The following is a 27,894-nucleotide window of genomic DNA, read 5'->3' as shown; positions in this document are numbered from 1 at the left end:
ATCCACCAACATTTGTGATATCTACAATACAGAGGCAGTTGTTCAGATGTTTATGTTTCCAAAATGAGATGTTATCCTTTATCTGTTAAAAGTTTTTCTTAATCTAATCTATACTGAAGAAGAGTTAAATTGTGATATGATTTATATATATATATATATATATATATATATATATATATATATATATATATATATACTATTTTACAGAGTTCAGATTTTCTTAAGAGTACAGTTTTTTTTCTGGACTTAAGTGGGAAAGACAAAGCAAGGTGAAAGGTGTCATGGTCACCAGTGGGCATATTCACCCGTTCACAGCAAGTGGTAAGACCAGAGGGGCTGGAATATTAGAGTCTTAACAAATTCTGAAGTTGAAAAGCTATTATTAATTACAGGACCAATTAGATAGTTTACAGGCAAAGATGGAAATATCTCTCTCAACTGTGGTCTGTGGTTGACGGGCTGAAGATATTTTGGTCTTCGGAGGCTCAATGGTTTTAGAGGATCTGTCGTGGTCTTCCGTAGCTCATGCCTTCCTGGCTGGCACCCTTATTGGACCCCATCTGTAGGCCAATGACATTTTTCCCTGCCTTCATCTGCTCGTCGCTGAAGTCTCGCTTATTCTCCTGGGCTTTCCTGCAACATATAATTGGAAATGTCACAAAACCATTGAAATAAAAATAAATCCTTGATTTTGTAAGATACTAATTCTTCTTCGAGTTGGCTTCATTCCCAAAACTCACTTGAAGAACCAGTTAGGATCTCCATTGTATGTGCCTTCATTCTTGGTGATGGCCAAGCTGCCCAGAGCTGACAGGGTCCTCTGCACTGCTGCCATGTCCTTAGCTGTTCCACACATACCAGAGCAGTCACACTGTGAATCTGCATTTTTCCATCGTGTACCATTAACAGCGACATCAAAAATATGTTTTGGGGGAGATGATGCCAAACACAACCATCTCTCATACATGATAATTTAGCTATGTAGTATGTTCTACCGTTGCAAACAAAGGCAGGAAGTCAAAGCTAATACTTCGTTCACTACGTGATGCAAGAGCTTATCTATAGTAGTAAAAAAAAAAAAAAAACTGCCATTGGAGACGATTGTTATAGCCACGCTAAGGCTGTTTGACCCTCATACGTAAAAAGTTAGCTTGCTAAAACTAAGGGTGCAGCTGTTGAGTTGCTAAACTTACACCCTTATTCCACAAAGTGCCGTTCCTTCCCGTTTCATCCTGAATAGCAAATTGAGGCACATTTTCAAGCATCACAGTAACTCCTTGATCCATGTTTTGACAATCTTGAACAAACTTGGGTTATGCGGTTGTTACGGCCATCATTGGCTACAGTTTTGAAATTTGGGTGAAATTTATCCCGATTCACCAAATCAGCGTGATTAACTCAACTCAACTCAACTCAACTTTTTTTTTATATAGCGCCAAATCACAACAAACAGTTGCCCCAAGGCGCTTTATATTGTAAGGCAAGGCCATACAATAATTATGAAAAACCCCAACGGTCAAAACGACCCCCTGTGAGCAAGCACTTGGCAACAGTGGGAAGGAAAAACTCCTTCTTAACAGGAAGAAACCTCCAGCAGAACCAGGCTCAGGGAGGGGCAGTCTTCTGCTGAGACTGGTTGGGGCTGAGGGAAAGAACCAGGAAAAAGACATGCTGTGGAGGGGGGCAGAGATCGATCACTAATGATTAAATGCGGAGTGATGCATACAGAGCAAAAAGAGAAAGAAACAGTGCATCATGGGAACCCCCCCACAGTCTACGTCTAAAGCAGCATAACCAAGGGATAGTCCAGGGTCACCCGATCCAGCCCTAACTATAAGCCTTAGCGAAAAGGAAAGTTTTAAGCCTAATCTTAAAAGTAGAGAGGGTATCTGTCTCCCTGATCTGAATTGGGAGCTGGTTCCACAGGAGAGGAGCCTGAAAGCTGAAGGCTCTGCCTCCCATTCTACTCTTACAAACCCTAGGAACTACAAGTAAGCCTGCAGTCTGAGAGCGAAGCGCTCTATTAGGGTGATATGGTACTACGAGGTCCCTAAGATAAGATGGGACCTGATTATTCAAAACCTTATAAGTAAGAAGAAGAATTTTAAATTCTATTCTAGAATTAACAGGAAGCCAATGAAGAGAGGCCAACACGGGTGAGATATGCTCTCTCCTGCTAGTCCCCGTCAGTACTCTAGCTGCAGCATTTTGAATTAACTGAAGGCTTTTTAGGGAACTTTTAGGACAACCTGATAATAAAGAATTACAATAGTCCAGCCTAGAGGAAATAAATGCATGAATTAGTTTTTCAGCATCACTCTGAGACAAGACCTTTCTGATTTTAGAGATATTGCGTAAATGCAAAAAGGCAGTCCTACATATTTGTTTAATATGCGCTTTGAATGACATATCCTGATCAAAAATGACTCCAAGATTTCTCACAGTATTACTAGAGGTCAGGGAAATGCCATCCAGAGTAAAGATCTGGTTAGACACCATGCTTCTAAGATTTGTGGGGCCAAGTACAATAACTTCAGTTTTATCTGAGTTTAAAAGCAGGAAATTAGAGGTCATCCATGTCTTTATGTCTGTAAGACAATCCTGCAGTTTAGCTAATTGGTGTGTGTCCTCTGGCTTCATGGATAGATAAAGCTGGGTATCATCTGCGTAACAATGAAAATTTAAGCAATACCGTCTAATAATACTGCCTAAGGGAAGCATGTATAAAGTGAATAAAATTGGTCCTAGCACAGAACCTTGTGGAACTCCATAATTAACTTTAGTCTGTGAAGAAGATTCCCCATTTACATGAACAAACTGTAATCTATTAGACAAATATGATTCAAACCACCGCAGCGCAGTGCCTTTAATACCTATGACATGCTCTAATCTCTGTAATAAAATGTTATGGTCAACAGTATCAAAAGCAGCACTGAGGTCCAACAGAACAAGCACAGAGATAAGTCCACTGTCCGAAGCCATAAGAAGATCATTTGTAACCTTCACTAATGCTGTTTCTGTACTATGATGAATTCTAAAACCTGACTGAACCTCTTCAAATAGACCATTCCTCTGCAGGTGATCAGTTAGCTGTTTTACAACTACCCTCTCAAGAATCTTTGAGAGAAAAGGAAGGTTGGAGATTGGCCTATAATTAGCTAAAATAGCTGGGTCAAGTGATGGCTTTTTAAGTAATGGTTTAATTACTGCCACCTTAAAAGCCTGTGGTACATAGCCAACTAACAAAGATAAGTTGATCATATTTAAGATTGAAGCATTAAATAATGGTAGGACTTCCTTAAGCAGCCTGGCAGGAATGGGGTCTAATAAACATGTTGATGGTTTGGATGAAGTAACTAATGAAAATAACTCAGACAGAACAATCGGAGAGAAAGAGTCTAACCAAATACCGGCATCACTGAAAGCAGCCAAAGATAACGATACATCTTTGGGATGGTTATGAGTAATTTTTTCTCTAATAGTCAAAATTTTGTTAGCAAAGAAAGTCATGAAGTCATTACTAGTTAAAGTTAATGGAATACTCATCTCAATAGAGCTCTGACTCTTTGTCAGCCTGGCTACAGTGCTGAAAAGAAACCTGAGGTTGTTCTTATTTTCTTCAATTAGTGATGAGTAGAAAGATGTCCTAGCTTTACGGAGGGCTTTTTTATAGAGCAACAAACTCTTTTTCCAGGCTAAGTGAAGATCTTCGAAATTAGTGAGACGCCATTTCCTCTCCAACTTACGGGTTATCTGCTTTAAGCTACAAGTTTGTGAGTTATACCACGGAGTCAGACACTTCTGATTTAAAGCTCTCTTTTTCAGAGGAGCTACAGCATCCAAAGTTGTCTTCAATGAGGATGTAAAACTATTGACGAGATACTCTAACTCTCTTACAGAGTTTAGGTAGCTACTCTGCTCTGTGTTGGTATATGACAATAGAGAACATAAAGAAGGAATCATATCCTTAAACCTAGTTACAGCGCTTTCTGAAAGACTTCTAGTGTAATGAAACTTATTCCTTACTTATTATTATTAAGGGGTCACCTCCAGGTGTTTGTACACTAAGAAATGAAACATAGTCTTAACAGCTTCAAACATCTTTAAACAGGGTAGCCCTAGTGAGTATAACTTGGTATTTGTTTGTCTAGCATCCCGGAATAAGCCGTATCATCCCGTTTTTGCACTTTTCCTGCTTCTTGGGGGATTGTAATAGAACAGTGCCCTGTGGAATAGGGGTGTAAGCGAATCAATAGGTACGTTAATGGGCAAAGTAAAAATGCCAAGCTTCTGATGAAACTGGTTAACCCCAACGGTATGAGCTAACAGAGATGAATGTCTAGCTACTAAAATAAACAATAGCACTTTAAATGCCAAGTGAAATCAAAGACAAATGTTAGCTATTGTAGGCAAAAGTCCCATAGCTCACAGCAAATTAAACAGCATAATTTTAAATTTATGTAAAGATTTGCCTTCTAAAAAAGACTTATGGCATTTAAAAATATAAATTGATAACACAAGCATCCAGGATAATCCTGACACATTGGTAAACCACAGTACACCCCGAGCTGAAAGATTGGATCAGCGCGATGGCAGACGCGGCCTCCTCTGAATCCATGCTCTACAAACAGAAAGCTAATACAGAGGATGAAGACACTGACTGGGATCACTTTTGGAACTACCTAAAAATATGTCAGATTCCATCAAGAATACAAAGACGCCCTGCTGACCAGACGGGTTCACCCATGAGCGGTAAAGCGATCAGACGATACGTGCGCACACAGACGTAGGGCAAGTGATCAGAAGATCCAGCCTCATGCACACTCAGTGGTTCGATCAGCTGTTGTGAGTGCATGCATGCTCAGTGGTGCTATGAGCTGTTCTGAGCACACACATGCACAGCAGGGTGTGTGGATGATCCAGCCTCAACCGCACAGTGGTGTGCATGTGCTCTACATTCAACCTGACCGTGCGAATGTGCCTGACTGTCTGGAATGCACTCAAGAATGCTGTATGAGAATTTCAAATGCAGCTCAAATTTGCCTGAATGTACAGTAGTGTTCAGAATAATAGTAGTGCTATGTGACTAAAAAGATGAATCCAGGTTTTGAGTATATTTCTTATTGTTACATGGGAAACAAGGTACCAGTAGATTCAGTAGATTCTCACAAATCCAACAAGACCAAGCATTCATGATATGCACACTCTTAAGGCTATGAAATTGGGCTATTAGTAAAAAAAAGTAGAAAAGGGGGTGTTCACAATAATAGTAGTGTGGCATTCAGTCAGTGAGTTCGTCAATTTTGTGGAACAAACAGGTGTGAATCAGGTGTCCCCTATTTAAGGATGAAGCCAGCACCTGTTGAACATGCTTTTCTCTTTGAAAGCCTGAGGAAAATGGGACATTCAAGACATTGTTCAGAAGAACAGCGTAGTTTGATTAAAAAGTTGATTGGAGAGGGGAAAACTTATAAGCAGGTGCAAAAAATTATAGGCTGTTCATCTACAATGATCTCCAATGCTTTAAAATGGACAAAAAACCAGAGATGTGTGGAAGAAAACAGAAAACAACCATCAAAATGGATAGAAGAATAACCAGAATGGTAAAGGCTCACCCATTGATCAGCTCCAGGATGATCAAAGACAGTCTGGAGTTACCTGTAAGTGCTGTGACAGTTAGAAGATGCCTGTGTGAAGCTAATTTATTTGCAAGAATCCCCCGCAAAGTCCCTCTGTTAAATAAAAGACGTGCAGAAGAGGTTACAATTTGTCAAAGAACACATCAACTGGCCTAAAGAGAAATGGAGGAATATTTTGTGGACTGATGAGAGTAAAATTGTTCTTTTTGGGTCCAAGGGCCGCAGACAGCTTGTGAGACGACCCCCAAACTCTGAATCCAAGCCACAGTTCACAGTGAAGACAGTGAAGCATGGTGGTGCAAGCATCATGATATGGGCATGTTTCTCCTACTATGGTGTTGGGCCTATATATCGCATACCAGGTATCATGGATCAGTTTGGATATGTCAAAATACTTGAATAGGTCATGCCCTTGAAATGGGTGTTTCAACAAGACAATGACCCCAAGCACACTAGTAATAAGCAAAATCTTGGTTCCAAACCAGAAACATTAATGCCTTGCAGATGTGAAGAAATCATGAAAAACTGTGCTTATACAAATAAATACTCATTTAGTGATTCACAGTATTGCTAAAAAAAGCAGTTTGAACATAATAGTTTTGAGTTTGTAGCGTCAACAGCAGATGCTACTATTATTGTGAACACCCCCTTTTCTACTTTTTTTTACTAATAGCCCAATTTCATAGCCTTAAGAGTGTGCATATCATGAATGCTTGGTCTTGTTGGATTTGTGAGAATCTACTGAATCTACTGGTACCTTGTTTCCCATGTAACAATAAGAAATATACTCAAAACCTGGATTAATCTTTTTAGTCACATAGCACTACTATTATTCTGAACACTACTGTAGTTTGAATGTCCATTCTAATGGCATTTGGGATCATTTGTGATCTAGTGTGATTGGGAGGTGCATGCAAGCACGGTTGAGACATACGGCCAGGATTAGACATGCTTGAACAAATCAAACAGTCCTTCCGACACTCTCCAAATGCTTCAAATTGGCGTACAAATATTACGACTACAGTCAGATTGCAGGCCGGCTGCACCTCAACCGCCATTCGATTGTTTTCCAACACAAACGCAATACGAGTGTAGAATGCATGTGCTTCGGCCGCACGAATGTGCTGATTGCTGTAAGGATGCTGTATGAGGAGTTTGAATGCAGCTTGAATTTGCCCGAATGTGGCTCGAATCCTCATTCGTACGAAATTTGTGTTCTGGTGTGACAGGGGTATGACATGGGTTGGAGAAAAAACACTACATGTACAAAGTATATGTACAATCTTAATAAAAGTACAATGAATTGTATGCATGTATATGTATATATATATATATATACATATACACACAATCTTAGGGCCCTGTCCCACTGGGGAGAGGATTAATTGCGCATGAATTGAGTATACAAATTATGGGCGTTCATTGTCGTCCGCGCCAAAAATGACAAATGTCCCAGTATGAATTACAGATATATTAATAATATATAGCGAATATATGGTGAACGATCACGGCTATATAACGCATGTAGTGAGGAAACTGATCCCACACATTGAGATTATCATGGCAGTATGACGGGTGTATTATGAATGCATCGCGCACATGTTGCGCGTGCATGGCATCTGCATTGCGGTCATAAAAGAAACACACTCGGGCCGTCGGCATCACTATTCACACCAACAATACAGCCTCTGGAGCATTTGCTGAACGTGGACAAGTTGATCACAGAGTGTTGTCATGCGAGGGTTAACTGTTCATGAGTTTGGGCAGCGGGAGGGGGGTGTGAGATGGTTTTTTTTTTTTTGAGAGTGTCAAGTGCTAAACAGCAACTCTTCCTTTTGTTGGTGTTAAATAAAAGTCCTCGATTGTAGCAGCTATGTCTTTGTGGATCTACACAGCCGGACCGGCACTGACTGGCAGGTATGTCGCTTTCTGCTACACTTTGGTACTTTGGGTTTACATGATGTGTTTGTTATGCATTCAGAGATTGTCCACAAATCAGCTGCAAAGCAGATGTAATAAAAACGCTTTATTTGTGGCCAATTTGCATGCATTCGCTACAACATATTTTAGTTTGTGATGTGAACATGATGGGCACGATATATATCTGTTTTACACATTGTCCCGGTCCGCTGCCAAGCCGCAAATCCCCGTCAGTTGCGGATATCAGCCGGTAATGGTAGATATACAGCGCATAGAGTGAGTATGTATTGTGTATGAATTGAGTATATATGGAGTATGTAAGGCGGATGTCATCCGCATTCAGATTTTTGAACAGCTCAAAAATCCTGGCTGAGGACATGCGTGCCTCTGCGGATGATCACGGGCGTGTTCGGATGACGGCCGACTCATACATACAGGCATGTTACACGGATATTGCGGATGTTTGGCGAATATTGGCCAATTTTGTGCGCAATCCATATGCAAATCCTAATAAAAGAGAACAATGAATTGTGTGTGTGTATATACACTCAACAAAAATATAAACGCAACACTTTTGGTTTTGCTCCCATTTTGTATGAGATGAACTCAAAGATCTAAAACCTTTTCCACATACACAATATCACCATTTCGCTCAAATATTGTTCACAAACCAGTCTAAATCTGTGATAGTGAGCACTTCTCCTTTGCTGAGATAATCCATCCCACCTCACAGGTGTGCCATATCAAGATGCTGATTAGACACCATGATTAGTGCACAGGTGTGCCTTAGACTGCCCACAATAAAAGGCCACTCTGAAAGATGCAGTTTTATCACACAGCACAATGCCACAGATGTCGCAAGATTTGAGGGAGCGTGCAATTGGCATGCTGACAGCAGGAATGTCAACCAGAGCTGTTGCTCGTGTATTGAATGTTCATTTCTCTACCATAAGGCGTCTCCAAAGGCGTTTCAGAGAATTTGGCAGTACATCCAACCAGCCTCACAACCGCAGACCACGTGTAACCACACCAGCCCAGGACCTCCACATCCAGCATGTTCACCTCCAAGATCGTCTGAGACCAGCCACTCGGACAGCTGCTGAAACAATCGGTTTGCATAACCAAAGAATTTCTGCACAAGCTGTCAGAAACCGTCTCAGGGAAGCTCATCTGCATGCTCGTCGTCCTCATCGGGGTCTCGACCTGACTCCAGTTCGTCGTCGTAACCAACTTGAGTGGGCAAATGCTCACATTTGCTGGTGTTTGGCACGTTGGAGAGGTATTCTCTTCACGGATGAATCCCGGTTCACACTGTCCAGGGCAGATGGCAGACAGCGTGTGTGGTGTCGTGTGGGTGAGCGGTTTTCTGATGTCAGTGTTGTGGATCGAGTGGCCCATGGTGGCGGTGGGGTTATGGTATGGGCAGGCGTCTGTTATGGACGAAGAACACGGGTGCATTTTATTGATGGCATTTTGAATGCACAGAGATACCGTGACGAGATCCTGAGGCCCATTGTTGTGCCATACATCCAAGAACATCACCTCATGTTACAGCAGGATAATGCACGGCCCCATGTTGCAAGGATCTGTAAACAATTCTTGGAAGCTGAAAATGTCCCAGTTCTTGCATGGTCGGCGTACTCACCTGACATGTCACCCATTAAGCATGTTTGGGATGCTCTGGACCGGCGTATACGACAGCGTGTACCAGTTCCTGCCAATATCCAGCAACTTCGCACAGCCATTGAAGAGGAGTGGACCAACATTCCACAGGCCACAATTGACAACCTGATCAACTCTATGCAAAGGAGATGTGTTGCACTGCATGAGGCAAATGGTGGTCACACCAGATACTGGCTGGTATCCCCCCCCCCCCCCCCCCCCAATAAAACAAAACTGCACCTTTCAGAGTGGCCTTTTATTGTGGACAGTCTAAGGCACACCTGTGCACTAATCATGGTGTCTAATCAGCATCTTGATATGGCACACCTGTGAGGTGGGATGGATTATCTCAGCAAAGGAGAAGTGCTCACTATCACAGATTTAGACTGGTTTGTGAACAATAGTTGAGGGAAATGGTGATATTGTGTATGTGGAAAAAGTTTTAGATCTTTGAGTTCATCTCATACAAAATGGGAACAAAACCAAAAGTGTTGCGTTTATATTTTTGTTGAGTGTATATATATATATATATATATATATATATATACACACACACATACAGAAAGAGAAAGTCTGACATTATAAAATGATACAAATGTAAAACATAGCAACCATTTTCATGAGTTGATAAATTGCTAATAAAGCCAAAACTATTATAACTACTAAACTTAAATTTCTACTTGCAAACAAATATTGTAGTTAGTCACTGTGACTAAGTTAATAATCATGGTTAACTTCAATTAATTAACTACAATTAATTGAATAACAACATGGTTATCATGACCACTTGTAGTTCATCATGGTTTGCGACAGCTACAGGTAAATAAGGTAGATGAGGTCTGTTAGAAAAGTATCGGACCTTTTTATTTTTTGCAAAAACTATATGGATTTGAATCATGTGCGCTTGCATCAGCCAAGCTTGAACCTTCGTGCGCATGCGTGAGTTTTTTTCACGCCTGTCGGTTGCGTCATTCGCCTGTGGGCAGGCTTTGAGTGAGCACTGGTCCACCCCTCTCGTCGGATTTTCATTGTCAGGAAAATGTCTGAACGGCTGGAGCAACGCTGCATCAAATTTTTCAAGAAACTGTGTGAGACAGCCAGGTGGAAACCATTCGGAAAATTCAGATGGCTTTCGGTGAAAATCCTATGGGCATCACACAGATTAAGGAGCATTACAACTGGATTAAAGACGGCCCACAGCGGCCATCAACAGGCTGAAACGACCAGATCATTTCCAAAGTGAAGGCTCTGTTGATCCGGGACGTCATGTGACTACCAGAGAAATGGCAGAAAAGGTGAACATCAGCCATTTTTCGTCAGATTCCACTGTTACAGGAGATTTTGTAATGAAAGACGCATCGGGACGAAGTCGCAATGGCATTAGGTCTTCCACCATTCACAAGATTCAGACGGCTTTCGGTGGCTTTTTAGTCAAGTGAGTATCCGAGAAATTGTGGAGAGCTGGGCATGTCACAACATGTCCTGTGAGACTTCCAACACAGACTTGCTTTTGTTCTCCGCCATTGCGGCGTCGTCCCAACGCGCGAATACCTCCGCACGTCTTTCATTACAAAATCTCCTGTAACAGTGGAATCTGACAAAAAATGGCTGATGTCCACCTTTTGTGCCATTTCTCTGGTAGTCACACGACGTCCCGGATCAACACAGCCTTCACTTTGGAAATGATCTGGTCATTTCAGCCTGTCAATGGCCGCTCGAAACGTGGCGTGCCCTCAGCCGCTGTGGGCCTTCTTTAATCCGGTTGTAATGCTTCTTAATCTGTGTGATGCCCATAGGATTTTCACCGAAAGCCATCTGAATTTTTCAAATGGTTTCCACCTGGCTGTCTCACACAGTTTCTTGAAAAATTTGATGCAGCGCTGCTCCAGCCATTCAGACATTTTCCTGACAATGAAAATCCGACGAGAGGGGTGGACCAGTGCTCACTCAAAGCCTGCCCACAGCCGAATGACGCAACCAACAGGCGTGAAAAAACTCACGCATGCGCACGAAGGTTCAAGCTTGGCTGATGCAAGCGCACATGATTCAAATCCATATAGTTTTTGCAAAAAATAAAAAGATCAGATGGTTTTCTAACAGACCTCGTATTTTATATCTAGTATGTAGTGAATAGCAATGATTGACAGATGTCATGTTGTGATCAAACTAAGCTTAATAAGAATTTTTTGAATATATGACAATAAAAGTGTTGAATCTATTGTTGAAAATTTTAAATAAAACTTAAGTATGAGAAACATCCCCAATCTCCAATAAGTTCTCTGTCCAAGCACACTGGTGTCTACTACACAGTCTGTGCCTTGTTTTATGAAAATCTTCAAATTATTTATTTTCGTGTCATTCAAAGACGTGTGAAATTAAAATATGCCTGCTCAAACCTTCCCAGAGGTCCACAGTCTGGAACATGTCCGTTTTGGTGACTCCGTATTTCTCAGCAGCGTTAAGGAACTGGGAAATCTGCTCCATCTGTTTGAAAGCCATGGATGAGCTCTGGATTTTCTTCACAGGCTTCTCTCCACTGCACAGACTGTTGATCAGCTCACTTAGAATCTGATGACATAGAGTGACAGAGAACGGAGAGGTGACAGGGGACAAACAAAAATTCAGAAAAGTGGCACAAAAAAGATCCTGCTGCAGCCTTTATGGATTCAGTCAGGTGTAGGTGACAGAAGCATATGATATAAAAAAAAAAACAGATTAACTGAACACTGTGTGCACTCACACATCCATCTTTCAGCCATGCCTGGAAGCCCAGTTTGCCTGCTTCCGGCCTGCCCACACCAGATCCACACTGGCGGTTAATCCACTCCACCAAGATCATCTCCAGCTCAGGGTCATACTTGCTGTCAATCTTTTCCTGAACCTGCCGGCTCATACCGTAGGCTGGACCTTTGTTAGCCATGCCGACTCCCTGAGAGGTGCGTTTGAGGTGGTCAAAGATCAAGAGAGATAAAACGAAAGAGAAGCAGATGGATTGGGAGGATGGAGAAGAGAGTTAAAGAAAAGAATGCTGGAATATCTTCATCAGGCAAAAGGATGGAACTTTTTATTTTGTAAGGACCTGAAAATGCACATTGACTATGGATTGATAATAACACCATCGTACCTGCATCAATATATATCAGGGGTCTCCAACACTTCATGAGACCACCTGTCCTGCTTGTCTTCCAACCCACCCTGCTCCACCCACTGCTAATTAAGTCAGATGTGCTCAACCAATCAAATGTTAGGAAAGCCCAGCCTTGGCTTATCAGCTGTACCGTCAGCAGACTCACGTGGATGGAATGCAAGCAGGGCAGGTGATCTCCAGGAGCTCGGCTGGTGACCTGATGACTAGCAATACAAACACTGAAAACATGCATTTCAAAAGCGTGTATGTAAGCGTAGATGCAATCAGCATTCACTTTATGTTCCCCAAACCTGGAGCATATTGCATTGTCTCCTGCAGCACACCATTTAGCCCTACGGCGACTATGTCCTCGGTCAAGTGGTGTACAGTGGGAGCTCTACAGCAGCCAGCTTTGTTTTCCACACATTTTCTTCTTATGGCACACGCACACACACATACACATTTTTTTTCAACAGCTCATTTATTTTATGTATGCTTCTGTGTTGCCTTTGGGCCAACAGCCAAGTGCAAAACAAATATCAAAGCGCTAGCTGTGCCATACCACCTTTGCTGCCATCTTGATGTCAGGTTACTTCAATGTCCTGTTCCTAGTGGGGTTCAAAGTTCAAAGTTAATGCAGAGTTTCTTCTGAGTGGTTCCTTTCCTGACTAAAACATTAATTTCATTTTAATACAGCTATAGTCATGCAAAAATGTTGTTAGCTATCAAGCCTCTGAGTGCTCGGCTCACCTTTGAGAACTGTGTCATATGAGATACTTCACTTTTTACACAAAGTATTGAAAAGAAAATGCATGACTATCAGGAGGACAGCTGTAGAAGATGAAGAACAAGTCATATATTGGTTCTAAGGTCTGTTGGTGCTGGTGCTTATCTCCAGATTTATAGCATACAGCTGATGAAAGTAGCTACAATTCCGCCTAGATGGGATGCCAGTCCATCGCAGCCCAGCTCCTTCGTCAGTGACCTATTTTCTCTGTATAAGACCTGAAAAATAGTTCTAAATGAACGAAACTGCAGTTTAATGGATCTTAATACCACATAGTGTAGTTATTAACATTTATACCCCTGTCACACTAGAGGCCGAATATGCCTGAATGCCATCTGAATGTCAATTCAACCTCCATTTGGACCAAGTTGAGGCGTGATGGAAAACCTCCAACAGCGTTCTGAGTACACTTGAAATAGTCGGGCAACAGTCACCCTGTTGTCTGCTTGGACAAAAGACAGTGCTCATCCACTCTCTCTATTTTTCTCTTTCTCTCCTTCTCTCTTGCTCTCTCTCTCTTACTCTCTCCAGGAAATCAGCTCCCTAGTGTACAGAAAGGTGTCCTGCTGTCCGGCTGCTGCACGCAGCGATGAGGGCAGACGATTCTGTGTGGAAGATCCCTGATGAATCGACGATTTTGGATGCAACTCTTTAGATCTTTACTGCTGGTTCAGTTTGGGACAGAGTTTATACACACACCCACCACACATGCACACGTGTGTGGTGGGTGCATGTTATCCAATATTTGGACTGATATATGTAGTCCAGGGTCCCCTGATTATGGATTTACTGTGATACACAGTGGGCTGGTGGCTATTACCGAAGGCTGCACTGATAACAATGGTTGTGGGTTTGCACGCCGGTGTTCTGATGGTGTAATACTACGAGCACACGCGGTTACATGCAGAACACTTATGCGATCATCATAGGATCCTGGTTTACGTGTTCATACTTCATAGGTTGGATATCATTCAACATCCAGCAGAAAGACACGACAGTTCTTCAAAAGACAGCAGACCACAGCGCTGGCTCTGGCACGCCCTCCCACTTGCTTGCCTTCCACCCAGACTTCGGGTGGCAATCAGACTGCACCCACATGGCACTGGAGTGCATTCTTGATATTTGTACTACATTCTGGTCATCTGTACTGTGTTCCAACTACATTTGAACTGCATTCGTAAGCATACACATGCAATGTGCATGAACCAGTCGAGGCGGGACCTGCCTACATTCTAAATAGTCAAATGGCATTCGTACATAGCTGTCCAAATATCTGACCCTCCCAACTATGCCTCAAAGTTTGGCTTTTTTTTCCGCATTCGGCCTGATTCTGCCTGATTTCGACCCTGTGATTACTAACAAATTTCAGCAACTAGATAGGTCTATCTTGTCTTTATTTTATGTTATAGCTAATTTGAATGTTAAAATATGCCAACATGGCTCAAAATAATAGGTATCTATCAGAATCCAATATTTCAGAGCTGAATATGCAGTTGGTTTTATAGAGATTTATTCAAATTTTGCTGCCCTACTGACTGACTCTTGCCTTGCTAATTGCAGGGAAGATATTGAAAATTGTAAATGTTCGCTGAAGATTCATCATCCAACTTTGTTGTCCATTGTTCAACAAAGCTTAACAAAAAAGGCTGTATGTTAGTTGATTCAGTGAATAGCAAACAAGCACCATAAACTGAAGTTTACCTCTCTGGTAAGTTGACCAAAGAGGTTGGTAATGTATTTTTCTGTTGTTTCTGTTATTTCTTTTGCTTGATTTTGGTTTTATATTGTAGTTTGCTGTACTTTTTTTGTTTAATATGTTGTTTATAAAGCAAAACAACAAAAAAAAAAAGTGTGCAACTCCAGATCCATGCGCAACGGCAGTAATAACTACTGAGACTAATGCAGGATTGATCCAAACTACCACATTATAAATAAAACCCACTGTGGGTCATATTTCTTGACACAACATTGTGTTAATGATGTGAAAACAATTACTAACTAGGTTACTAACATTATTTAGCTGCTATTTTGAGGGTTCAATGGATTTATGCAACTCCCTGGACGGTCAAGGATCTCACGCTCATTAATTCAGTCCTAAATGTTTTTTTGTTTTGTTTTGTTTTTAATTGTCAAAGGTGAGTACAACACTCAGAGGGCTGATTGATAACAAGAGTCAGGTTGTACATAAGTAAACATATCTTTTAAATAGATCAGCTGGTTTAGGTTTTGTTCTTCCTATTCCTTCTTCTTTCTGCTCTTTCCTATCATATCCCTTCCTTTTATGTTTTGTTTCTGCTGCAGTTCTTTCTTTTCTGTCTTTGCACTAATGTTCTATGTCTTCTCTTGTCTTCATTATCGTTCCTAAAGGAGTTATATTGTGCAAGCTCCATTTTTAGCTGGTTTTACCTTTTAGTTAAGGTTATGTTTGGTGTTAAACATCCTAAAACTCTGATCATTCTGTGTGTGTGCATGGACAAACATTCCAATTACCAAGAAAATTTAGGTCTGAAACAGATGCTTTAAGAGTTTTGCAACATATGTCGCAGAAGTTTCTGTGTAGGCTCTCAGTTGTCCAGGTGGTTTCCATAGTAGAGAAGCTTGAATCTTCGACTGGACTGGGTTGCTTGACGCGAGGTTGTGCGATGTGGTCTCCGGTATCCCCCATTGTGGTCAGTCTGTACATGGAGCGAGTGGAGAAGACAGCCTTGACATCTTTCACGGGCATCTCTCCCAGTTACTGGTTCAGATATGTCGATGACACATGGGTTAAAATCAAGCAACAGGAGGTTGAGGGCTTTACAGAACACATCAACTCGGTGGATTCCAATATCAAGTTCACACGTGAGGATGCCAGAAACAACCATTTAGCCTTCTTGGACTGTGATGTTACGATTGGAGAGAACAGGGAGCTCCAGACAGGGGTTTACAGAAAACCCACTCACACTGACCAATATCTGCTCTTTGGCTCAAACCACCCCCTTGAAAACAAGCTCGGGGTGATCAGGACTCTTCAACACAGAGCCCTACAGGTGCCCACAACTGCAGAGGGAAGGGCTAAAGAACAACAACTTGTACGGAAAGCCCTCAAAGTATGTGGGTACCCACGATGGTCCCTGGACAAAGTGCAGAAGTCCCAGAAAACAAAGAGACCAGATAGACAGGAGACGGAGACAAGAAGAAGAGGAGTGTCTCTCCCTTATTTAGCAGGAGTAGGGGAAAAACTACAGAGGATCTTCAGACAGCACAAAATCCCAGTTTACTTTAAACCGGTTAACACCTTGAGACAGAAATTAGTTCACCCTAAGGACAGGATCCCTAGTTACAAACAGAACAATGTAGTGTATTCTGTCAGATGTCAGGAAAACTGAATGAACACTACATAGGTGAGACTAAGCAACCTTTACACAAAAGGCTATACCAGCACCGCAGAGAGGGCGCAAATGGACCTCAGTCTGCAGTTCATCTCCACCTGAAAGACACTAACCACACGTTTGAGGACAAGGAAGTTAAAATCTTAGCCAGAGAGAAGAAATGGTTTGAGAGAGGTGTCAAGGAAACATTCCATGTGAAACAGTTGAAACCCAGCCTTAACCGGGGAGGAGGTCTGAGACACGCTTTGTCCCCTGTTTACAATGAGGTACTCAGATCAAAGCAGTTTCAGTCTTTTGTTCATGGTAATGAGTCATTCACGTCATCAGGAGAGTCGTCAAGGGAGCCATCAGGAGAGGCTTCCGTCCCGTCATTAGGAGGGACAGCTGCCCTGTCATTAGGAGGGTGCTAACTAGAGCACAGTAGGTGCTAATTAGAGCTATTGTTTAGTCACTAGCCTATAGTAGTCGGCCTCTCGGTAGGAGGGGTCTGGTTAGGTTTAAAAAACTCCAGCTTTTGTTGGCTTCTGTTTATTCTTCTCTACAAGAGTCAAGACAGACGTCAGACTACCAGAGCAAGAATTTTAGCCGAGGAAGCTTCTGCGATTTGAAGCAAAAGTCCTCGCGTCAAGCAACCCAGTCCAGTTGAAGATTCAAGCTTCTCTACTATATGTCGCAGAAATCACCCAGCGATAGATTGGTGGCCTGTCCAGGGTATACCCCACCTCTCGTCCAATGACCACAGTTATGTGCGCTTGTTTCCAGTGTGTAAGGTTCCCAGTTCAAGGCCACCCCAGCATATTCTCCATGTAATGTGGAGTTGCATCAGGACGGGCATCCGGTATGAAAACATCAAATCAACATGCAGCTCCACCTCTGATTTGCTGTAGGGACGACGAATGAAAACAAGAGAGAAGCTGAAGGGACTTACTTACCTTAGTGTCTGCAGAATTTTTTGGCTAAGAAGTTAAACAGTTATTTATAAGATGCTTGTTTAATAATATTTTCTTGCTCATATTTGCTATAATATGACCCCTTTAATTCCATCTTTCTGATCGTTCTTATTCAGTAATGATGGTGTGAAAATCCTGCAAACTCATCACCAACAGCAAATACTTTACTCTGTTGTGATAATAAGATGATTAGATACAGCACATATCTGCTATTTCTTTGTTTTTCCTTAAAATACATGTAAAATTCAAATGCATGATGTCACTGGTTTGAGTGGGATTTGATGAGTTATGTGTGCATGCCTGTGGCATTAATGGACCGCGGGCCAAAGTGGCCACAGTGTGTTGCCACAGACTCTGCCTTCTTTCCTCGTGGTACACTCGCACTGAGCAACACGGTCACTTTCATACCACCACAGGGTCACATGCAACGAATTACCACAGTTTTTTTTTTTTTTTTTTTTGCTCTTTTATGTGCATACACACACACACACACACACACACACATATATAATGTGTTATTATTGCTGGCATGCATTATTAGTTGATCATTATTGGAGTAATGTAATGTCTGCTGTGGTATTAAAGTCTTTTTTCCATGAGACTCATCTTAAAGGAGTTCCTGGATAACTCTTGCATTTCATATAAAGTATTTGGGCATTTGGTGAATAGAAATTGAAGTGTGTGGGTGCGTGTGTGCATGTATGAGAGTTGCAAATGTCTGAAGATCACATAATATCTTTGGATGGGTCCTTAAAGGACCCTGGACTCCGTTTCTGATTAATGCGTATACAGGGATCTGGAGTTATGTTTGGGACAGAGCCCATAACCATGACTCACAATTATCTGCTCAATAAACGTCTGTGGTGTCTGGCTTCATCTCCTGTGTTCACTGCACACATGATGACATACTCTTTGCCTTTTCAGTAAATGGATCGTAAAACTTGCCCAGTCTGTCAAGCCTTATTCATATGATTTTCCAAGGCATCGTTGCAGCTGCCTGTAAAAGTACTAAACGTATTAACATTTGTTTGTATTTGTATAAGATAAGATATATCCCAAGCTGGGGAAATTCTCTTGTTACAGTTCTCTTGTTAATTAGACAAGACTTAGACAAGTAGCAAAAAAATAGATAAGTATTTAAAAAAAAAAACCACAAAGACCACCCCAAAAATAATAAATAAATGACTCTATCTATCTAGCTAGCTAGCTACACACACAAAAACATAGCTTAATGAAAATATCAAAAATACACATTGCTACATAATTACTATTAAGTAGTAATAGCAACTGTAGTAAAAGCATAATTATAACAATACTGATACATACAATAAATATAATAGCGTATAATAGTAATTCACTGAATAGTATTTACTGTATGCATGGCAGGGAGTAGATGCATCATTTTGCATAGACTGGAAATAAATATCACAGCTAAAAATGTCTGATGCAGCATTATATGTTACCAATGTCATGGGGAGTTTACGACGAGTGGGATCTGAGAATTATATTGTGAATAAAATGATATTAGTAATTTATTGCCTTGCAATTTATTGCTTTATTAATTACTTTGCAATCAATTTATCAGTACATTAATTTATTCATATTTATTGTTAAATCTATTTTGCATTATTTTAATTTGCAATAAAAATTAGTCCTATTTTTTATTACAAATAAACAGTAAACGGAGAAAAATTCAACTACAAAGAATATATATATATATATATATATATATATATATATATATATATATATATATATATATATATATATATATACAGTAGTGTTCAGAATAATAGTAGTATTTCTCAACTGTGCTTGCATGCACCTCCCAATCACACTTGATCCCAAATGCCACACGAATGGACATTCAAATTACAGTAGTGTTCAGAATAATAATAGTGCTATGTAACTAAAAAGATTAATCCAGGTTTTGAGTATATTTCTTATTGTTACATGGGAAACAAGGTACCAGTAGATTCTCACAAATCCAACAAGACCAAGCATTCATGATATGCACACTCTTAAGGCTATGAAATTGGGCTATGAGTAAAAATAAATAGAAAAGGGGGTGTTTACAATAACAGTAGTGTGGCATTCAGTCAGTGAGTTTGTCAATTTTGTGGAACAAACAGGTGTGAATCAGGTGTCCCCTATTTAAGGATGAAGCCAGCACCTGTTGAACATGCTTTTCTCTTTGAAAGCCTGAGGAAAATGGGATGTTCAAGACATTGTTCAGAAGAACAGCGTAGTTTGATTAAAAAGTTGATTGGAGAGGGGAAAACTTATACGCAGGTGCAAAAAATTATAGGCTGTTCATCTACAATGATCTCCAATGCTTTAAAATGGACAAAAAAAAAAAAAACCAGAGACATGGAAGAAAACGGAAAACAACCATCAAAATGGATAGAAGAATAACCAGAATGGCAAAGGCTCACCCACTGATCAGCTCCAGGATGATCAAACACAGTCTGGAGTTACCTGTAAGTGCTGTGACAGTTAGAAGATGCCTGTGTGAAACTAATTTATTTGCAAGAATCCCCCGCAAACTCCCTCTGTTAAATAAAAGACATGTGCAGAAGAGGTTACAATTTGTCAAAGAACACATCAACTGGCCTAAAGAGAAATGGAGGGATATTTTGTGGACTGATGAGAATAAAATTGTTCTTTTTGGGCCGAAGGGCCGCAGACAGTTTGTGAGACGACCCCCAAACTCTGAATTCAAGCCACAGTTCACAGTGAAGACAGTGAAGCATGGTGGTGCAAGTAACATGATATGGGCATGTTTCTCCTACTATGGTGTTGGGCCTATATATCGCATACCAGGTATCATGGATCAGTTTGGATATGTCAAAATACTTGAAGAGTTCATGTTGCCTTATGCTGAAGAGGACATGCCCTTGAAATGGGTGTTTCAACAAGACAATGACCCCAAGCACACTAGTAAACTCGCAAAATCCTGGTTCCAAACCAACAAAATTAATGTTTTGTAGTGTCCTGCCCAATCCCCGGACCTAAATCCAATTGAGAACTTGTGGGGGTGACATCAAAAAAGCTGTTTCTGAAGCAAAACCAAGAAATGTGAATGAATTGTGGAATGTTGTTAAAGAACAGGTGAAAGGTGCCACAAGTTGGATGACTCCATGCCTTGCAGATGTGAAGAAATCATGAAAAACTGTGGTTATACAACTAAATACTAGTTTAGTGATTCACAGGATTGCTAAAAAAAAAGCTGTTTGAACATAATAGTTTTGAGTTTGTAGCGTCAACAGCAGATACTACTATTATTGTGAACACCCCCTTTTCTACTTTCTCTTACTAATAGCCCAGTTTCATAGCCTTAAGAGTGTGCATATCATGAATGCTTGGTCTTGTTGGATTTGTGAGAATCTACTGAATCTACTGGTACCTTGTTTCCCATGTAACAATAAGAAATATACTCAAAACCTGGATTAATCTTTTTAGTCACATAGCACTACTATTATTCTGAACACTACTGTATATGTTGTGTTTCTGCCAGCAAGTTTCTCTGTTGCTGTGGCAACTGTGCCTAATGGCTGAACAGGAAGCCAGTGTGAGGGCTGCCGCTGTGCAGCCAGAGGGAACATGGCATCATGCAGCCTCGCCTCCGTTACATTTAGCCTGCTAATCACAGTTTAGTGATTAGTTAAAAGCTGCCAGAGGCTTCTTCTGGTGCTGCAGACGTGTTTTTGTTCAGGCGTAGACACTTTTTGCCAGGACTGTCGACGTGAACCGGCTTTTGGCTTTGTTTTGACACACGTCTCCTTTCTGAGCTCTTTTGTTCGACGCCCTGCCTCATGCCAGACTTTGCTGCTTGCCTCTAACTTGCCAGACTTTTAGGAGCACAGAAATCATTATCTGACACAGCTGCCAAACCATTTCATGGTTTACATAATTCTGACAAACTTTACTGCCTCTGTGAGTCTGAGCTGTTGTATTTCTTCTGACGTTGACAAATAGTCCATCCCTCCCACTGCCAGAACAGTGCCTTTGTGGTGGGGTTATTTCCTGGCCTTACGTTATTAGATTGCACCATTATGACATCTTTGTTTATATTTGGTCACTGATCTGACTATGTCTATGTGCATTCAGGTACTGCAGGCCTGGCTATTCTTATACCACATGTTGTATTTTCATCAGACAGTTACAAGGTTTTCACATGTGACACACGACGTCTGTGTTCACAAACTGATTAGGACTGAACGTCTTTGAATGTCTTGGGAGGAGAACATGTCATCCAGATGACTGCAGAGTCTCACTTCACTTGATGCCAAAGCTCTGCCAGCCCTTAGAGAGAAGACATCTCTACAGAAAACCACATTTCAATAGCTGATGTAGTTCCTGAGATATGGTCATTAATATATCTTAGTCAATGACCTCTGATTTGACTGTGACCTGAGACCTATGACCTTGACATGCCTTGTGCTGGGAGAGGTGATTTTGAAGATATCACCACAGACAGACAGACAGGACCATTACAGAAGTTTGTTTTTTTTTAAATATACTGTGCAAGCCATCACTCCTCAAGCCAACACATGCATGTCATCCATTTTATTAATTTAGTGTATTAATAATGCTGCTCTGGTGATATTTTTCTGTATCTGTGTCCTCATGAGGAAATGTAGCTCCATAATATATATATATATATATATATATATATATATATATATATATATATATATATATATATATATATATATACACTCAACAAAAATATAAACGCAACACTTTTGGTTTTGCTCCCATTTTGTATGAGATGAACTCAAAGATCTAAAACTTTTTCCACATACACAATATCACCATTTCCCTCAAATATTGTTCACAAACCAGTCTAAATCTGTGATAGTGAGCACTTCTCCTTTGCTGAGATAATCCATCCCACCTCACAGGTGCGCCATATCAAGATGCTGATTAGACACCATGATTAGTGCACAGGTGTGCCTTAGACTGCCCACAATAAAAGGCCACTCTGAAAGGTGCAGTTTTATCACACAGCACAATGCCACAGATGTCGCAAGATTTGAGGGAGCGTGCAATTGGCATGCTGACAGCAGGAATGTCAACCAGAGCTGTTGCTCGTGTATTGAATGTTCATTTCTCTTCCATAAGCCGTCTCCAAAGGCGTTTCAGAGAATTTGGCAGTACATCCAACCAGCCTCACAACCGCAGACCACGTGTAACCACACCAGCCCAGGACCTCCACATCCAGCATGTTCACCTCCAAGATCGTCTGAGACCAGCCACTCGGACAGCTGCTGAAACAATCGGTTTGCATAACCAAAGAATTTCTGCACAAACTGTCAGAAACCGTCTCAGGGAAGCTCATCTGCATGCTCGTCCTCCTCATCGGGGTCTCGACCTGAATCCAGTTCGTCGTCGTAACCGACTTGAGTGGGCAAATGCTCACATTCGCTGGCGTTTGGCACGTTGGAGAGGTGTTCTCTTCACGGATGAATCCCGGTTCACACTGTTCAGGGCAGATGGCAGACAGCGTGTGTGGGTCGTGTGGGCCATGGTGGCGGTGGGGTTATGGTATGGGCAGGCGTCTCTTATGGCAGAAGAACACAGGTGCATTTTATTGATGGCATTTTGAATGCACAGAGATACCGTGACGAGATCCTGAGGCCCATTGTTGTGCCATACATCCAAGAACATCACCTCATGTTGCAGCAGGATAATGCACGGCCCCATGTTGCAAGGATCTGTACACAATTCTTGGAAGCTGAAAATGTCCCAGTTCTTGCATGGCCGGCATACTCACTGGACATGTCACCCAATGAACATGTTTGGGATGCTCTGGACCGGCGTATACGACAGCGTGTACCAGTTCCTGTCAATATCCAGCAACTTCGCACAGCCATTGAAGAGGAGTGGACCAACATTCCACAGGCCACAATTGACAACCTGATCAACTCTATGCCAAGGAGATATATTGCACTGCATGAGGCAAATGGTGGTCACACCAGATACTGACTGGTATCCCCCCCCCCCCCAATAAAACAAAACTGCACCTTTCAGAGTGGCCTTTTATTGTGGACAGTCTAAGGCACACCTGTGCACTAATCATGGTGTCTAATCAGCATCTTGATATGGCACACCTGTGAGGTGGGATGGATTATCTCAGCAAAGGAGAAGTGCTCACTATCACAGATTTAGACTGGTTTGTGAACAATATTTGAGGGAAATGGTGATATTGTGTATGTGGAAAAAGTTTTAGATCTTTGAGTTCATCTCATACAAAATGGGAGCAAAACCAAAAGTGTTGCGTTTATATTTTTGTTGAGTGTATATGTGTGTGTGTGTGTGTGTGTCTGTGTGTGTAAACAAAGCCTTAACTGGATAAAACTCTAAGAATATGATTTAATCTAACCAGGTTTTCTTTCAGAAGACCAAATCAATGAAATGATGTGGTCTTACATTTCACTTATTTTTTTATTTATTAATTTCATATTGAACAGCTTGTCATTTATATTTTCTGTATATTTTGTCCAATACTGGACATTGGCACTGACCATCAAACAGCACAGTCATGGTCAGCACTGAAATCCAAAGAGCCAAAACTGGAATATCAAACTTAGCAGAGTTACTACCTCAAAGTGTTACTATACCACTGCAGATATAATAACGGCATTGTTTGGGCTTTGTTAATTTGAATTATTAAAATGATTATAGACATATGTAGAGTATAACAATGAAAAACAAAAACTGGAGTGTTAGAGTAAACTCGTAAAGTTACTTTAACTCTCTATAGATATTGTATAAATGTAATTATTCAGGCATTGTTCATTGTAATTATTTAAAAAAATGATTAGCAATATATAGACTATAAAAATGATCAACAAATGTGGCATGTTAAAAAAGTTTTCAGAGTCCATTTGAATTATTGAAGTGTTATTTTAACACTTTTGGTGTTGAGCCTGGCAAAAAGTTGGATTTGTTGATTTGTTTTGTCCTCTACAATGTTAATTAAGCACAACCAACTTAATTAAAAGATTTTGGTGTTGTTAGGTAGCCATATTGTTTCATTTAAGGTATTCCAACTATTTTACCTCCATTATACTCAGAAATGCCCGTATAAATTGTCTTCATTTGGTAAAGGTTTTCAGCTTTTTAAACATTTTCATCACTCACTCACTCACTCACTCATCTTCCACCACTTATCTGGGATCGGGTTGCGGTGGGCCACATTGACCACCTCTGACTGGGGATCTCAAGACGTTCCCAGGCCAGGGTGGAGATTTCATCTCTCCACATAGTCCTGGGTCTTCCCCGGGGTCTCCTCCCAGCTGGATGTGCTTGGAACACCTTGCCTAGGGAGGTGCCCAGGGGGCAACCTTACCAGATCCCTGAACCACCTCAGCTGGCTCCTTTAAGGAGCAGCAGCTCTACTCCGAGCTCCTCACGGATGATCGAGCTTCTCACCTTATGGGAGACACCAGCCACCCTCCTGAAGAAACCCATTTCAGCCGCTTGTATCCGTGATCTAGTTCTTTCGGTCGTGACTCAACTTATCTCATTTAAGTCCAAATTGGCTGCATGTTGCAATTCCAGTTTTATCATCAAGCTGTTTATTTTTTAAACCATTGTCAACTTATGTCCAACCTTTTTTTTAAAGCTGTAAACAGTTTTCAACCAACATCTTGTAAGTTAGCAACTAAAATATGAACACGCAAAACCTTATTTTTTCCATGCTGAAAACATTCTTAAGTACTACAAGCAAATTCCATGAAGCATTTTTTTTTAGAGTATACATTTGTCATTATAAATCTGTTTTGATGGTTTTGTTTGTTGTTTCTAAGCTTGTCTTTGACACATGACTTGTCAGGGATTGACTTACCAACCATTAGATTTTTGGACAGACTGAGCTACTTTGCAAGATATACAATTCCAAATTGCACAGTGTCTGTACCTGATAAGAAGTGTGAGTATTCATATAAAGCAATCTGCACCACCATCACTGTTTATTATTTTGTTAAACAAACATATTATTTTAAGTATATTAAAATTTGAGATAATTGCTTGATTAGAATTGTAATTTTTAAGGTGGTCAAGTTTATCATATCACTTTGAGAAAACTTATTAACCTGAGTTGATTGAACATACGCACTTCAGTTGAGTAAATTCAACACTGAATTAATATTTTCATGTTTTTCAACTTTGTTGTATTTTGTGATAATCATTGGCTGCTGTTTGTGTTCTTACATCTTAATGTCTTTTGGGGGAAAAAGCAACTCTCATTTGATCTTTTCTTCCTTTTCTAAATGAAATAAAGCGTTGCAGTTTTTATATGTGAATATAATATTGAAGAAGAAGCTACAGCCTGCTAAAGGCCTCAGACATTCCAATCCAATGGCTGTTGAAGGCTGTGGTGACCTGGATGTGTGTTTAAAAAAAAAAGAAGCAGAATGCCTTTTAACCCAACCTGTTGATTTCATAACGGTCTAAATTCTGGTACGGAAAGTCAAGTGTCGACAGAATGAAATCAAATCATACTCACTGTGTGAAGGATAAGGAGGCTTCTCAGCTGGCCTGTGGTACAGCTTGTGGGACGAGTGTGGATGCTTGACAGAGAGTTTGTATATGCTTCACAGGGCCCTCCCTCCCAAAAATGCCAGCTTAAAAGGAGGAGATGAAGGAAAATGACTTCACTGCTCTGCTGAGCGACGGAGAGCAGATGAGAGAGAAACAGAAGGGAGAGAGAAGTTTAAAAAAAATAAAAAGAAAAGGAAACTTCATCCTTAAAAGGGTATGGCCTTTGAGCAGCTGCTTGCTGTCTCTCTCTCTCTCTGAGTCTCCATGTCTCTCTCCCTCGCTGTTAAAAAGCACGGCCTTATTTGGGTAGAGCTGTTCCTCGCTGAGAGGAAACACACCAGCTCTGGTTTGGTCAGCAGGAATTCTCCAAATATTTTCACCACATCATTTCTTGTACAAACCGTCTGCAGGAAGATGAGTTGCTGAAGGAAAAGGGGGAGAAGGAGGAGAGTGGGGAGGTGAAGGAATAAAAGAAATGAAAAGAATTTGATCTTTAGTAATGCCAGTATGGTGGTGGAAGAAAAAAAAGTGTAGTTTGTGTGTCAAGCAAATATTAAAGCAGAGAAAAGTGCATGTGGTAGGAAAGGATGAAAGGAAAAGAGCCATGTAAGTCATCTTTAATGTGACACCATGTGTGTGTGTGTGTGTGTGTGTGTGTGTGTGTGTGTGTGTGTGTGTGTATGCGTGTGTGCGCATGTCACCATCAACATCATCATCATCATCAGTCACTTCATCATTGACACGACATTGACACAAGGCATGACAGCTGGTTGCACAGCAAAAAGTCCAATGTTACAAATTTCAGGCTTCTACTTCTGTGAGAATTTCCAGGACTGTACAGTCTTTTTCCAGTGTTACAACAGTGCAGTAACACTGTTATTCTACAGTGCAGTAACACTGTTATTCTACAGTGCAGTAACACTGTTATTCTACAGTGTTACTGCACTGTAGAATAACAGTGCAGTAACACTGTAGAACAGGGGTAGGCAACCTGTTCCAGAAAGAGCCATGAGGGTGCAGGTTTTCTTTGCAGCCACTGACTCCACCAGGTGATTTTACTGATTAATATCACTTTGAGCAGATGGAATCAGTTAATCAGTGAAATCACCTGGTGGAGTCAGTGGCTGCAAAATCAAAAACCTGCACCCTCATGGCTCTTTCTGGAACAGGTTGCCTACCCCTGCTGTAGAATAACAGTGGTACTGCACTGTTATTCTACAGTGTTCCTATACTGTTATTCTACAGTATTTTTATATTGTTATTGGTTGGCTCTCACTGCGGTATTGTATCACTTCCTGTTCCGGAGCACAGCGGTGTTTTTCTGTATCTGTTAGCTGTTTAATCTGCGCAGTTAGATTGATCTAGTTATCTAGATTATGATTTGTTTCCCAGTGTAATCTTTACGTGCCTTAACTAAAGCACTCCTTCTGCTGAATCACCTCTAAATTATTTACACATTATTCACTTTGCGTGTTTTTAGGAATCCGCTAGCTTAGCGTAGCTACTAGCTCTTAGCCGATTTAGCATGGCGGCTTCTCCTGTCTCTCCCGCACTTTTCTGCTCTGGGTGTGAAATGTTTAGTTATTCCTCGGCCTCCTTTAGCAGTAACGGTACTTGTAATAAGTGTAGCTTATTCGTAGCTTTGGAGGCCAGGCTGGGCGAATTGGAGACTCGGCTCCGCACCGTGGAAAATTCTACAGCTAGCCAGGCCCCTGTAGTCGGTGCGGACCAAGGTAGCTTAGCCGCCGTTAGTTCCCCCTGGCAGATCCCGAGCAGCCGGGAAAGCAGGCCGACTGGGTGACTGTGAGGAGGAAGCGTAGCCCTAAACAGAAGCCCCGTGTACACCGCCAACCTGTTCACATCTCTAACCGTTTTTCCCCACTCGGCG

General features: G+C 41.2%; 1 protein-coding gene across 2 annotated transcripts; it reads right to left on the bottom strand.

Moving 5' to 3' along the window:
• Positions 1–195: 195 nt before the first annotated feature.
• Positions 196–26,137, bottom strand: tagln (transgelin). Of its 2 annotated transcripts, XM_034167895.1 has the most exons (6): positions 25,972–26,126; positions 12,914–12,956; positions 11,962–12,150; positions 11,618–11,789; positions 741–843; positions 196–633 (listed from the first exon to the last, which is right to left on the bottom strand). In XM_034167895.1, exons 2-6 carry the CDS (start codon positions 12,923–12,925, stop codon positions 495–497), a joined length of 615 nt encoding a protein of 204 aa, XP_034023786.1. In that variant the 5' UTR covers positions 12,926–12,956; positions 25,972–26,126; the 3' UTR covers positions 196–494. The 2 variants fall into 2 exon arrangements, with proteins under 2 accessions (XP_034023786.1, XP_034023787.1); XM_034167896.1 differs by lacking the exon at positions 12,914–12,956 and having other exon boundaries at positions 25,972–26,137.
• Positions 26,138–27,894: the final 1,757 nt, after the last annotated feature.

The sequence above is a fragment of the Thalassophryne amazonica genome, chromosome 4 (genome assembly GCF_902500255.1).
Source record: "Thalassophryne amazonica chromosome 4, fThaAma1.1, whole genome shotgun sequence".
Taxonomy (NCBI): domain Eukaryota; kingdom Metazoa; phylum Chordata; class Actinopteri; order Batrachoidiformes; family Batrachoididae; genus Thalassophryne; species Thalassophryne amazonica.
Note: the sequence above shows the minus strand (reverse complement) of the source record. Positions and strands in the feature narration are given on the sequence as shown.